Source organism: Haliotis cracherodii, unplaced genomic scaffold, assembly GCF_022045235.1.
Source record: "Haliotis cracherodii isolate W230 unplaced genomic scaffold, xgHalCrac1.p SCAF_12, whole genome shotgun sequence".
NCBI lineage: Eukaryota > Metazoa > Mollusca > Gastropoda > Lepetellida > Haliotidae > Haliotis > Haliotis cracherodii.
Genome location: NW_027266267.1, coordinates 12,816,501 through 12,830,473, shown reverse-complemented (window position 1 = coordinate 12,830,473; position 13,973 = coordinate 12,816,501). Strand labels below are relative to the sequence as shown.

At 39.5% G+C, this 13,973-nt stretch overlaps 2 protein-coding genes across 2 annotated transcripts in view; both read left to right on the top strand.

Moving 5' to 3' along the window:
• The window catches only part of LOC139457043 (uncharacterized), a 96,004-nt gene that overhangs the window by 22,724 nt on the left and 59,307 nt on the right, over window positions 1-13,973 (top strand). Inside the window, exon 4 of the mRNA XM_071238486.1 lies at window positions 1,930-2,031. Within this exon, the coding sequence (XP_071094587.1) occupies window positions 1,930-2,031 (102 nt within the window). The remainder of the gene's footprint in view (window positions 1-1,929; window positions 2,032-13,973) is intronic.
• Window positions 13,850-13,973, top strand: part of LOC139457984 (uncharacterized) — a 38,364-nt gene continuing 38,240 nt past the window's right edge. The window contains exon 1 of the mRNA XM_071239313.1: window positions 13,850-13,919. Within this exon, the coding sequence (XP_071095414.1) occupies window positions 13,850-13,919 (70 nt within the window). The remainder of the gene's footprint in view (window positions 13,920-13,973) is intronic.

The window sequence follows — 13,973 nt, the reverse complement described above, 5'->3', positions numbered from 1 at the left end:
GAAAGATGAAACATTATCATACACATGACCAATATGCACCAAATATTATACGATATATACGATGATATACCATCAGTATTGGAAACTGCAAACAAATACAACGCTGTCGTTCCAGTGGTAAGATACATGAGCAACATATGTAATTGCCTTCAGAAATTTGTGATCTAGGATTGTCACATTGTCACACCGTGTCTGTTCATAATCTACTTTGTAGATGCTAGGTGTGTCTACCGACAATGTTGTTACAATTGTATACTGCTTCCTCCTGGGAATCTACGCAGTTTGCTTTAGGGGTGTCTGCGCAACTTGAACTGTTGTGTATGTGGATTTTGTAAGGTCAATATATCGCCCAAAATGTGGTCCAGGTGCAAATGTTAGACGAAGAGTCAGAGCGGCAAAGATTGAAATGTGACACAACACGTGAATTACGACAGGTCGCGTACAGCTTACGGCAAAAGTAATTTGGGGCAGCGCCGTTGGAGAATGAAATCTGCATTCTAACCTCGTTTTGTGACATCATAGTACTGTATAACGTCATCATCGGAATGCCGCTGCCTGTCATAATTGTGCAAAATACTTTTTGCTTAAAAATAGACCACACAGAAATTATAGAAGCTTTTATATACACTTTTCATAAATTTGTTGAAAAAATATTCAAAAAATTTAAATACATATATTTTCATTTTTATGAAAAACTGTGTGCAAAAGAGGACGAGTGTATTTGGCATGGTAGTTAACAGAATAGATCCTTCTTTCTTCCTTCTTTCTTTAAATTGGAAAGTTAGATTTTAATAATATACATTAATTATATTAAAACACGTAAAATACTCTGAATAGAGACTGGGGGACAGACATGACGCAAAGCTCAAATATGAGAACTCCCATGTATTCATGCAGTAAGTAGTGTAATATTTGCTGTCAGCAGTTTATCATACACTTTGGAAAAAACGTACAAGAATCAGAGAATACACAGGACATATTTATCTGAATACAGGGGTCATTTTATGTGTAAGTTCTAAGAAGTCATTTGAACAAATCAGTGTTTGTTGTGAAACGCCTGGACCAGACAATCAAGCAAACGATTCTCTGAGCAACGATCTATGTCGTATGTGTACACGTATAGGCTAAAATCGCCGATCCTGCACAGCCGATCCATGTGGTCGCCTTTAAGGACCAGCATAGCTTAAATTAGCTGGGGACCTATTCTAACCCGGAATCCCCAACCAGTGTGCGTCATCACAACGTCTTACAAACAAGATTCCCAATTCATCCGATTTATTTGATAAGGCCGGAACATTATCTGCGCAGAGTTGCGCGTTATGGATGTGTCTGTGATCCTAGATTGTATTAGGACTTGAACCTTAGATTCGTACCCTCTTTGTTATTTGATTTCACCGAAAGTCTACAACCTGAGACTCTCCGCATAACACCTGAAAACCAACAGATCCTCTCCATACATTGCACACTTGTAATGCTTGCAACTTGACAAACTGTTCTGTATATATCCGGGACTAATTAACTGAGATACTATTTTTCAGTGAGTCTTTTAATAACAGTATTTCTTATTTAAAATGATAACATTTCTGTCCGCTGTATGATAGGTTATAGTGAAGTAGTGTTATATGTTCCACATTGTAGTCGAATAAATATGTGATTTCTGGTATGATTTCATGATTAAAAGTGCATAATAAAACTCTCCTGAAAATTCCTCAAAATGTCTGTTTTTTGGTCTGTTCCACTTTAATGAAAGGTAAACAGGTAACTATTGCTTGACTAACCAACCTTGACTAATCCTGGTATAAGCTGTCTGACAAATGGGCCGTCTGACAATTGGGAGGTTCCCATATGTGAGCTACAGAAATGAATGGCTAGGTTTTCCAGCTAAAGCATGTACACAGATAAGCGTTTGTCCTACAGGTACGGAGGAAGATAACCAAACATCAAGTCCTGTCATGTCAACACAGACATTATCAACAACGACCCGATATACAGAAACTAAATCGGATCCGAATACAGTGGCGCCAAAGAAAGGTAGTGCTCTTTCAAATGTGCATATCGTACTGAGAATATGAACAAGGCGACATTAACAGTTTACACTGCGTGGGTGAGTGAGTATGGTTTTATGCCGCTTCCAGCAATATTCCAGTAATATCACGACAGGGAACACCAGAAAGGTGCATTGTGCCCATGCGGGATATCGAACCTTGGTCTTCAGCGTGACGAGCGAACGCTTTAACCAATAGGCGAACGCCAAGCGTCCTGTTTGCACTGAGAGCCGGAGTTTATGAAAGATGAAACATTATCATACACATCACCTATATGCACCAAATATTATACGATATATACGATGATATACGATCAGTATTAGAAACCGCAAACAAATACAACGCTGTCGTTCCAGTTGTAAGATACAGAAGCAACATATGTAATTGCCTTCAGAAATTTGTGATCTAGGATTGTCACATTGTCACAGCGTGTCTGTTCATAATCTATTTTGTATATGCATAGTGGGTCTACCGAACATGTTCTTACAGTTGTATACTGCTTTCTCCTGGGAATCCATGCAGTGTGCTTTAAGGGTGTCTGCACAACTTGAACTGTTGTTTAGTGGGATTTTTTAGGTCAATATATCGCCCATTATGTTAGATGAAGTGAAAGCGGCAAAGATTTGGTGTTATATGTGAAACAAAACGTGAGTTACTGCAGGTCACGTACGGCTTATGGTAAAAGTGAATGGGGGCTTCCCCGTTGAACATTGATATCTACATTCTAACCTCGTTTTGTGACGTCACAGTACTGTGTAACGTCATCATTGGAATATCGCTGCATGTCGTAATTGGGCGAATTACTGTTTGCATAAAAGTACACTACCGCATAGAAATGATATAAGCTTATAGATACACGTTTCATATATTCGTGGAAAATAAATGTAAAAAACTTAATTACATATATTTACACTTTTATGTAACATAGTGCCCAAAAGAGAGTGAGTGTGTTTGACGTAACAATTATTAGAATGCGTCCTTCTTTTCTAAATCTTTTTTCAAATTTGAAAGTTAGATTTTAATGATATACATATATCTCTTACGACCAGCATAGCTTAAATTAGCTGGGGACCTATTCTAACCTGGAATACCCAAGGGGTAAAACCAGTGTCTAACAAACCATATTCCCAATTCACACGATTTATTTGATAAGGCCGGAACATTCGCTGCGCAGAGTTGCGCGTAATAGATGTGTCTGTGATCCTAGAGTGTATGAGGACTTGAACCTTACATTCGTACCCTTTTTATTTTTTGTTTTATAGCACTGTACGCGTACACTTGGATTAAACCGAAACGTCTACAACCTGAGACTTTCCGCGTAACACCTTATAACCAACACATTCATGACAAACTGTTCTGTATATATCCGGGACTAATTAACTATGATACTATTTCTCAGTGAGTCTTTTACTTAACTGTCTCTCACTTCTCCACACATCGCACACATAATATAACCTCTCATCCTTGACAAGCTGTTCTGTATATATCCTAGACTAACCATGATATTATGTTTTAGCATTTACAAATGACAGTCATTCAGATCATGTCTGTCTACATCGTGGTTAGGGCAGTAGGTGAAGCTGTTCTTTTCATAACCTGGAACAACCATGATATCCTGTTCCAGCATTTTCGGATGAACATCTCTACATCGTGGTTGGGGCAGTAGGCGGCACTGTTCTGCTTACCGTCGTTGTCGTGGGCGTCGTGTGTATCAGACGGAGAAGAAAAGCTGCCCGTGTGTATTTGTGTTGCGATTTAAGATAATTGTATATGAAACTTCGACTTGAATTAGCCACAATAAATTAAACAAGTTTTAAAAGGCAGTTTGACAATTGCAATAACCTTCCACCTCCGCACTGATATGTATCCATTGATTGTCAGAGTTGATTCTGGTTAGTATGAAATGTTTGATTGCGGCAGAGGATATTCAGACTCCCTAAAATGATGAAAAGTTCTTCTTCCAGATCAGCAAAATGCTATGAAAGAAGAAAGAAATAATAAAGCGTAAGTGTTACTGTTATTCCAGATTAAACATACACATGCACACAAACACACCCACGCACGTACGCACACACATGCAAACAACACACAGCAGAATGCACAGAAACATATTTTCACACACATACACATACACACACACACACACACACACACACACACACACACACACACACACACACACACACACACACACACACACACACACACACACACACACACACTCACTCACTCACGCAAACACACACACACAAGACAAAGACACACATTATTATGCAAGCACATACACTCAAACCAAATTTGTACTTTTTGATGTTTGTTGAAAAATATTTCAGTCTTTGGTCTTCCATATAAGTTATTGCTGTTCTCCTTCCAGCTCACCAGTTTATCAAAACACGACAGGCAACAACACAGGTATGCTTTTCAATTGATCATAATTCGAATAACACGGTATTAGAATTACAACTAAATTTGGAAGTATACTGCAGCTGTACTGTAGCTGACAGTTACCCTTGTCACATCCTATTTACGTGGCGTATTTCCGTGTTCTCTCATTGTGTATGTTTCAGTGGAAGATGACTTGTATGAAGGGTCACGCGATGTCCAACCAATGAACGCAGCTGAGAATCAGAAGGATGACTTAATGTTGTCAGGTAACTGCATGTTAGCATGTGTCTCTAAATGTTACAAGAATCAGAAGATAGTGTGATCTGAACTCATTCTACAATGATCCCTCTGCTATATGTGTGCTTAATCATTACACGTACATAAATGGATATGTTTTCTTGGCTAATGATATTTACAGTATTCCTTTAAACATCATATTGTATTGCCAGATGCGTACGCGAGTGTGGACATGCCAGTGACGAACACGTGCACACCACGGGAGGAGGTTCCATCTGGTGACATCAACTTTGAGAACCTGTAAGTGTAACTGTTATTCCAGACAGAACGCACAGAAATATATTTGCACACACACACACACACACACACTCACGCAAACACACGCACACAAGACAAACACACACATTCTTATGCAAGCACATACACACAATCCAAATATTGTACTTTTTGACGTTTGTTGAAAAAATATTTCAGTCTTTGGTCTTCCATATAAGTTATTGCTGTTCTCCTTCCAGCTCACCAGTTTATGAAAACACGACAGGCAACAACACAGGTATGCTTTTCAATTGATCATAATTCGAATAACACGGTATTAGAATTAAAACTGATTTTGGAAGTATACTGCAGCTGTACTGTAGCTGACAGTTACCCTTGTCACATCCTATTTAAGTGGCGTATTCCCGTGTTCTCTCATTGTGTATGTTTCAGTGGAAGATGACTTGTATGAAGGGTCACGCGATGTCCAACCAATGAACGCAGCTGAGAATCAGGAGGATGACTTAATGTTGTCAGGTAACTGCATGTTAGCATGTGTCTCTAAATGTTACAAAAATCAGTGCGATTTGAACTCAGTCTACAAGGATCGCTTTGCTATATATGTGCTTAATCATTACACGAACATAAATGGATATGTTTTCTTGGCTAATGATATTTGCAGTATTCATTTAAACATCACACTGTATTGCCAGATGCATACGCGAGTGTTGACATGCCAGTGACGAACACTTGCACACCACGGGAGGAGGTTCCCTCTGGTGACATCAACTTCGAGAACCTGTATGCTAAACCTGACAAAAGCAAACATACAGAGGTTCAAAATGGCGAGGCACATCCGTAATTCATGCTCTTGTAGTACATCTGATATATTTGATGTCAAAGTCTAGATCTGATTCTCTCCATCTATTTTACTCCTTTGTTTCTATGTTAAATATAATGTAGTCATAAATAAAACTACATCTAGCAAGATCCGACTAAAAATTGGTCTTCAGCACCCCATGCTTGTCGTAAGAGGCGGCTAACGGTTTCGGGTGATCAGATTCGTTGACTTGGTTGATCCATGTCATCGTATCCCACTTGCGTGGGTCGATGCTCATGAGGTCAAGCACTTGATTGACTGCTCCCGACTCGGCTATGTGCAGGCCGCCGTCATATAGCTGGAAAGGTGTGGAGTGCGGCGTTAAACAACAAACAAACAAAAATGTATGAAGCATGTTAAATACCCAATGTGTGAACGTCAGTTTCAGACATATACTCTGTAGTACAGAAACCCAAGAAAACGAAACAAAAGGAATGAACTACCTCCATTCAACCCAAGGTGTTGTCACGTAGTCCATGAAGGCGGTGATCTTAGGTCCTGCAGGGCTGTCGGCAATTGTCTCCAGCGGGCCAGATCTTCAGTCTTGTTGAATCTGTCTTCACTGGTTGAAAGGCGTGCACCCGACGACAGCACATCTCCAATATTTCGTTTCATTGTGTACGCTTCTGCGACGAAATCTATACCCGTCACAGTACTGTTGCTGTCCGCCTCTCACACTCTTTATGAAAGTCAGTCTCACTTGCGCATTTGCCATTTTGGTGATATATTGTCCTTCTTGCTTTAAGTGTTTAAGAGGTCGCCTTCTGCCTTAGCAATTTCGGCTGACCTGTCCCTCTTTGGGTCTCCTGTGTGTGAGTAGGGTACACATGTCTAGTTTGGTATTCACATAATTTCTTTCTTTTTTTATATGATTTCTATTTTCGTATATGATATAATTTCATTTTTTTATCTTTGGCTTCTCCGTTTATATACGTTCGAGTAGCTGTCCATCTCTCAGAAATAGAGTTAGTTAGGCCTTTCGCTTTTGCATCTTTTGGCTTTGGGAGATCTATGACAGATAGCGGATCTAATTACAGATGAGCTATATTATTGTGGATGATAAGACTTACATATCATGCATTTTGACACTGCTATGACTATGATTGCCACATTATGTTCCACTGTAAATAGTTTATGTCTTATATATAGAACTATTTTTTATTGATAAATTTGATTGTGATATGCTTTTATTGTTACTCTGAGCAGATGTTCATGACTTAAATGACGCAATGTATTATAATACTTGGGAATACATCATACTGTCTTTTTGTTACGTGTACTTTATATGGAATATAACGAAACACTTGTCGTATATCTACTGGACACATAAAAACCCCACTGCTCACAAATTGTACATTGTAAAATGATATTCATGAACACTGTATCCCATGCTTTCATTGTATATACTCAAGTAATATAAAAAAAATATTGTAAATAATGTATGATTTTCGGATTGAACTGAAGAAAATAAATTCATATATTCATAATGGCTATCATTTGTACTCTTTGGCATTTTACCTGATCAAGCAGAGCTATCCAAAAAGTATATGTTCCACTGTGACTAACTTTGGTTTATGTTGTATGATGCGAAATTGTGTACCCACTTTATATCAATCATACACAAATCTTGGTTCTTAATACCGCCTGTCATAATATGTGAAGTACAGGCAGAAGGATCTGTGTATATGAAATCAGGGAAATCGTGCAATATCGCAATTGCTGTACAAGGTTTCATGTAGACAACGGTATCAGCCGAAACGTCGCGACTACATAAATGCCTTGTCCTTTGTTAGTGAGTGAGTGAGTTGGGTTTAACGATGCTTTTAACAGTATTACAGTTATATCACCGCGTGTCAGCTTAATGTGGGTGGAAAGCCACGAATTGATGCAGGTTTCAGACGTTTACCACTTCAGTGAAACCCACGAGCACGGGTATGGTGTTGACAAACCTAGAAACATAATTGGGGCGAACGGGATTCGAACCCACTATCATAGGTTTCTGGCGTGCCTAAAGGACGCAACTCTGCACAGCGAATCGCGGCGCCTTAAACGACTTGGACACTGGTGCCCCCTTGTCTTTTTTTAACAATCGCCAGATACAGTAGCTAAATCTCAACACATTAACCTTGAGCATGTTCTTTATATGCGTCGATTCTCTAGAGCCATAAAGTGTGTTGAAGTGAAGCTCGTCTTTATATCTATAATTCTGTGCAATTGTGTATTAATCATTTGGTTCGGTTATATTTTGTATCAAATAAGTATCTAAAACTACCTATAAGCTCATGCCAACTGTGTTGTGCTGAAGTTCAATATGGGCGTATGAGGATAACATTGGCATAGATAATATGTTAATGTGTCAGTGCTGGGTGGTATCAAGTAACGAAAGCCAAATGTGAAAAACTGTTAATATTTTTTATTGTTATAATGAATTTCTTCCCTATTAATACAGGATGTAGATTACATCAAACATGATAGAAATCCATAACATGTTGGTGTTTGACGATAGGTTCGCGTGGGCAGGCAATGAAAGTTATTACACTCTATTGACTACAGAACAACAAAGTGAGTCACATGATATTTCTCCAGAAATATTCAACTTCCTTGTTGGACAAGTTGTGCAGTTACGTCAGACACAACTGTACGTCCATGCGGTAATTCCCGTTCAACTTGACAGAGCACGTTGTCGTGTTGTCAAGGAGCATACAGCGCACTGTCAACTTGAGCTTTTTGCCACAACGTTGTTGACAACCACGCAACGCTCTAATTACTCCACTACAACGTTCGGTTTCGTGGGTGGGGTGTGAGACTTCCGAATTTAAACTGAACCGCAAAAGAAACGTCACCCCAAGTAACACTGCATGAAAAGTTGTCATTTAAATATCTCGGTAATTTTTGACAAAGATTCTAAAGTTTAACGTTACCTTGTCCGGAAAAATGAAATTTGATGATGAACAAACAAAGCAGATGACAATAAAACCGATCGCCCAAACGCATCACGACAACGGCCAGGTAACCCGATGCACATGAGTTCCGTGCAAGATGAAATGCAGATCCGTTTCTCGATTTCTTGCCCTACAAAAATCCATCAGATCGGATAACATTCATTCGTTATCGAATTGCTACCACATGCCAAGATTGACATAAAATCAGCGTCACCAAGCCATTGGACGATTGCAAGCTGGACAAACAGCCCGGCAAGTAACCATTGCATTTCAAGTCCATGTAAGGATTATATGCAGGCTCCAGCAACGGTAACATACCACCAACACTACAGATAACCGAAGACCAATGGTCACCACCTTACGTTAGGATCGTCAGATTGTGCGACAGCATCTTCAAGATCGCTTTGTTACTGCTGCGGAAACTGCTCGACAGACCATGGGGACACACCAGCGGACACCGTGCGTCGACGATTGACGAGCAGACACCTCCGCTGTCTAAGGCCACACCGAGGACCCATTCTGATACTACGTCATCGCCGGGACCGTATTCAGTGGGCAACACAGCACCAACATTGGTGCCACCAGCAGTGGAAAAGAGTCCTCTTCTCAGACAAGAGCCGTTACTGTATCACAACAGCAGATGGCAGAGAGAGAGATTCTGGCGTCGAAGTGGGGAACGTTATTCGGATGCTTGTGTTGTTGAGAGAGAGACACGTGGGGTGGTCCGAGCATCATGGTGTTGGGTGGAATTGGTCTTGCACAGAGGGTCAGCCCTGTGGTCTTCCAGAACATCGGTTTCCAACCTTGATGAACAGTTTTGCCAAGTTTCATCTTTTTAATATGTCTCAAAGTATGTTTACAGTGTTTGGACAAATTAGGTTTCTCATATATCTATCCATGGTGACGTTTCTTTTGCGGTTCACTATATATTCGTCAAATCTGTCTACCAGGTGGAACCTTCTAATCAGAATTACCAATCAACAACAGCAATTGTTAACTCTGTATTCTACTCTTGTCATGGCGACACTGAGCTCAAATTAGATCTATATTTATGCCTATATGTTTATAACGATATCGTCAATTTGTAGAAGTTGGTATTGTTTTACGCCGCAATCAGAGAAACATCCGAATCTTGACAAGACGGACCAGTGGTCGATGTGATGAGCAACATTGCGACCGATTATACCCCGGGATATGACAGCATATTAATGTAACAGATACAAGCTGCACTCCATATGATATCCGAATAAAAACCGAAAATCTACCAACAGTTCACACTAAACTATAAAGTCGTATGTATCGTTCTCGTTTCACTGATTCAAATGTTCTGATATCAGAAGGAAAAAAGTAAACATCAAAATCACTAGATAAACACACACACACAAACTTATCGCCCTAGTCTACCCACTGTATTACGCAAACACAATACCTGGGTAAACTTCCTTCTACCTGAAAACACAAAGGATAAATCGATACGTAGTTCAAATGTGTAAAGTAAGGTGAATGAGGTGAAATGGGGTTTAACGTCGCGTCTAAGATTATTGCTCATATATAGCGACGTGCATGTACGTGTGTGTGTCTCTGTGGCTGCTTGTACTAGTCCGGACTGATGCCGATTTATAGTGCTAGCTCACTGAGATACCATGCCGCAGTTTAACATGAATACCCCACTCAGACACAGTATACTGACTTCGAGCCGACAAGCCCCTTTATGCCGAGCGCCAGACAGGGTAACAACAAGTACCATCTTTGAACGTCTTTTGGTATGACGCGGCCGGGGATCGAACACCTGACCTTCCGCTCTCCGGGCGGAAGCTCTACCACTAGACCACGGAGGCGGTCTACTTGTGTAAAGGGATTTAAGGCTGGGACGGATAAGTCGGGTACCAGGGTCGGGTTGGTAGTGAGTAGGACCCGTGTACCCACAGGACTACCCGGAACTGTGGTTAGTCACATGATATATTGTTTAATGACAAAAATTATCTAGAACTCTATGGTTACACTAAAGTCACTTATGTTCGAATTTCTTTCTGACTATGAACCAATTCCTTCTGATTTTTCATATGGTTGAATAAAGATATAACTTCATTCAACTTCAGTGTATAAATGATCAGATTGTATAATACATGCATCTGTCATGGCTATGCTTAACATGTTTCCAATCGGACTTTTTGCGATATCTCCTGAGACCTACAGTGGGTACCAGGGTAGGGTCGGGTAATAGGGTGGTGGGTACCCGGGTAGTAAATACGGACTCGTCCAAGCCCTAAAGGGATTCAGCATCTGTAATCGGTGTCACGGTGCTAAACATACGATTATTACACTGGTGAAGTTTAAGGATATATTAACACTGAACAATAAACCAAAATTAAAGCATTAAGGTTTTACGTAAACATAAACAAGTTGACCCCAGACAGCGTGACATACGTCTAACAGACAAAAAGTCATAAATTAGCAAACAGTAATCTACAGTATGAAATCTTAACAAGGGATAAATCAACACGACGCCAGCCTAATTATCGGACCTCGGACCCTGTCTCGAAAGGGAGTTAGGGCTTTGGACTGGTGTCCGACACGGGGTATACGAACCTCAAAGTCGTTTTTTTTGTCAGAGTTTAAGATGTATAAACATTTTATAGGTGAGATGCAAATAAGACGCGGACGTAGGAGTAGAAAACCTCTGTGAGGCGACTATATCACCCCAAGCGGCAAGTCTAATTTGTGTTTCGTTAGCAAACCTTTATCCGATGGTACGGATTATTAAGCAAAATATGGATAGAATTATCATTAAACCTCCCGCATGTTATAAGAAATGAGCGGGCAACTGTATACTAGATAATGCCTTCATATTGCTGACGACGGGCAGTGCAGGGAGTGCAATAATGACGTCACAGGGAGTGCAATAGTGACGTCATCTGGTTTGTTCTATGACACTGACACTGGTTGTTTGTTGATTGCATTAAATTTGTCAAAACCGATGTTGTTGAGTTTTGAGGAGATAAACATACTGTGATTTCAATGTAGAGCTAGGTTACCTGTAGATTTAACCCCGCTAAATTGAATTTGGAACTGAACGCGCAGCGTGTCAGGAATGTCAGGAATTTGTAATGTATTGAACACTACAAAGGCAGTACTTCCACTGAGCAGAAGATTGGGTCCCATGTTCTAAGACCATAGCAGATCATAGGAATTTTATAAAAATGGTCTTATGTGTTTGCAATGTGTCTACATATTTTACTAATGACCATTATTCATGAGAAATCTCACTTAAACATGTAAAATGGTTACAAACATTATTGAAATGTTATGTAGGACATTATATTTTATATCAGCTTAAACATATATAGTTCTGTGTATTACCTGAATTTGAATGCGCTTCTATTTTGTCACAATATCCGGATTAAAGTCGACAAAGTTGACAAAAAGCGTGAAGATCTGGCTTAGAATAGATATTCAGTAACCCATGCTTGCAGAGAAAAAGCGACTACGCTCGTTAACTAGGACAATGCATGTCATCGTATCCGAATTGTGTAAATAGATGCAGGTCAGACTCCATTATTTACTGACCGCCGTCATATAGCTTGAATATTGCTGAGTGCGGCGTTAAACAAGAACATTCATTTACACCCAGTCAGACCACTTGACAGGTAAAAGGGAGGTAATCCCTGAGCACTTGTAAACCAAATGAATTAGTTATTTGAAGGCTGCTTCTCTCAGTTCCATTCCATGGAGGATAAATTCTCACAATATGAATATGTTTTGAAGCCATTAAATATTAAACTTAGTTATAGTAACGCTTATAAATATGTTATATAGCTTTTAAGTATCTAAGAGTATGTTGAAATTTACATACCCACCGACAATGATACGCATTTTCAACCAAACTTCTATTACATACGTTTTAGACGAGGTATTGATTAATCAATGCTTGCCCTAAAAGGCGACTATGCTTGTCGTGAGACGCGACTAACGGGATCGAGTGGTCATGCTCGTTGACTTTGTTGATGCATGTCATCGTATATCAGTTGCGTGAATCGATGCTGGTCAGACTCGATTATTTAAAAACCGCCGTCATATAGCTGGAATATTGTGGAGTGCGGCGTTAAACAAGAAACAAACAAAACATTCATGTACGGTCAGACCGCTTGAGAGTTAAAAGGGAGGTAATCCCTGAGCACTTGTAAACCAACTGAATTAGTTATTTCAAGGCTGCTTCTCTCAGTTCCATTCAGTTGAGGATAAATTCTCACAATATGAATATGTTTGGAAGCCATTAAATATTGAACTTAGTTATAGTGGCGCTTATATACATGTCATTGTTCTTAGGTATCTAAGAGTATCTTGAAATTCAAATTTCTATTAAATACTTTCTAAAGTCTCAGTTCCCTAGGAATATTTGAATACCCACCAGCTTTGAAAAGAAGAAATATGTGCGCTCCAGGGAAACTGTGCCATCACAATACGAAATTTGTTAATATCTAATTTAGACCAATTAAATTATGTTTTTTTTCGGAAGGATAAACTGGACTCCGTTTGAAACCGTTTGTGTTATAACGAGCTTATTTCAAAACGTATCTCACCAGATACACTAGTTGTATCTAAGACGGCATATAACGGGGACAGGTACATCATTCTATTAATTTCTGTTACGTGTCGGTTCCCAAATCAACGAATACAAAGAACATGCTCATGGTTAATGTGTAGAGATTTAGCTACTGTATCTGGCGATTGTTTTCATTAAATTATGTTCCTGCTTCGGTGTGTAATACTATCACATGAATATATCACGCCCTGTGTTGACTATCGAGATTACTTCCCCCTTGCATACACGTGTCCCGGAGAAAGAGATAAGCTAGTGTATTAAACAAGTTTGACCAGTATTTAAGTTTTAGTAACCGAAGTCAGACAGATTGATTATGTTGACAAAATGGCGTTGTGTTGAAACTTGAGAGAACACAAGTTATAGCGGAGAGTGTATACTGAGTTATGATTCCTTTCTATACAGAGATATAGAGAGGAAGTGTATTCTGCAATTGAGCCTATGACATCACAAGTTGTTAAGGAAGGATATACAGAAGACATACACTGGGACGTGGTATGCTACAATGAAGGTCTGCTGGAATATATTGATATGTATGTGGATAGGCGTTATTCACGGAGCTGTGCATGTCAATGGCAAGTATGAATGTAACTATTTGTAAGATGACTCACAAACAACAAAGTTGAAAG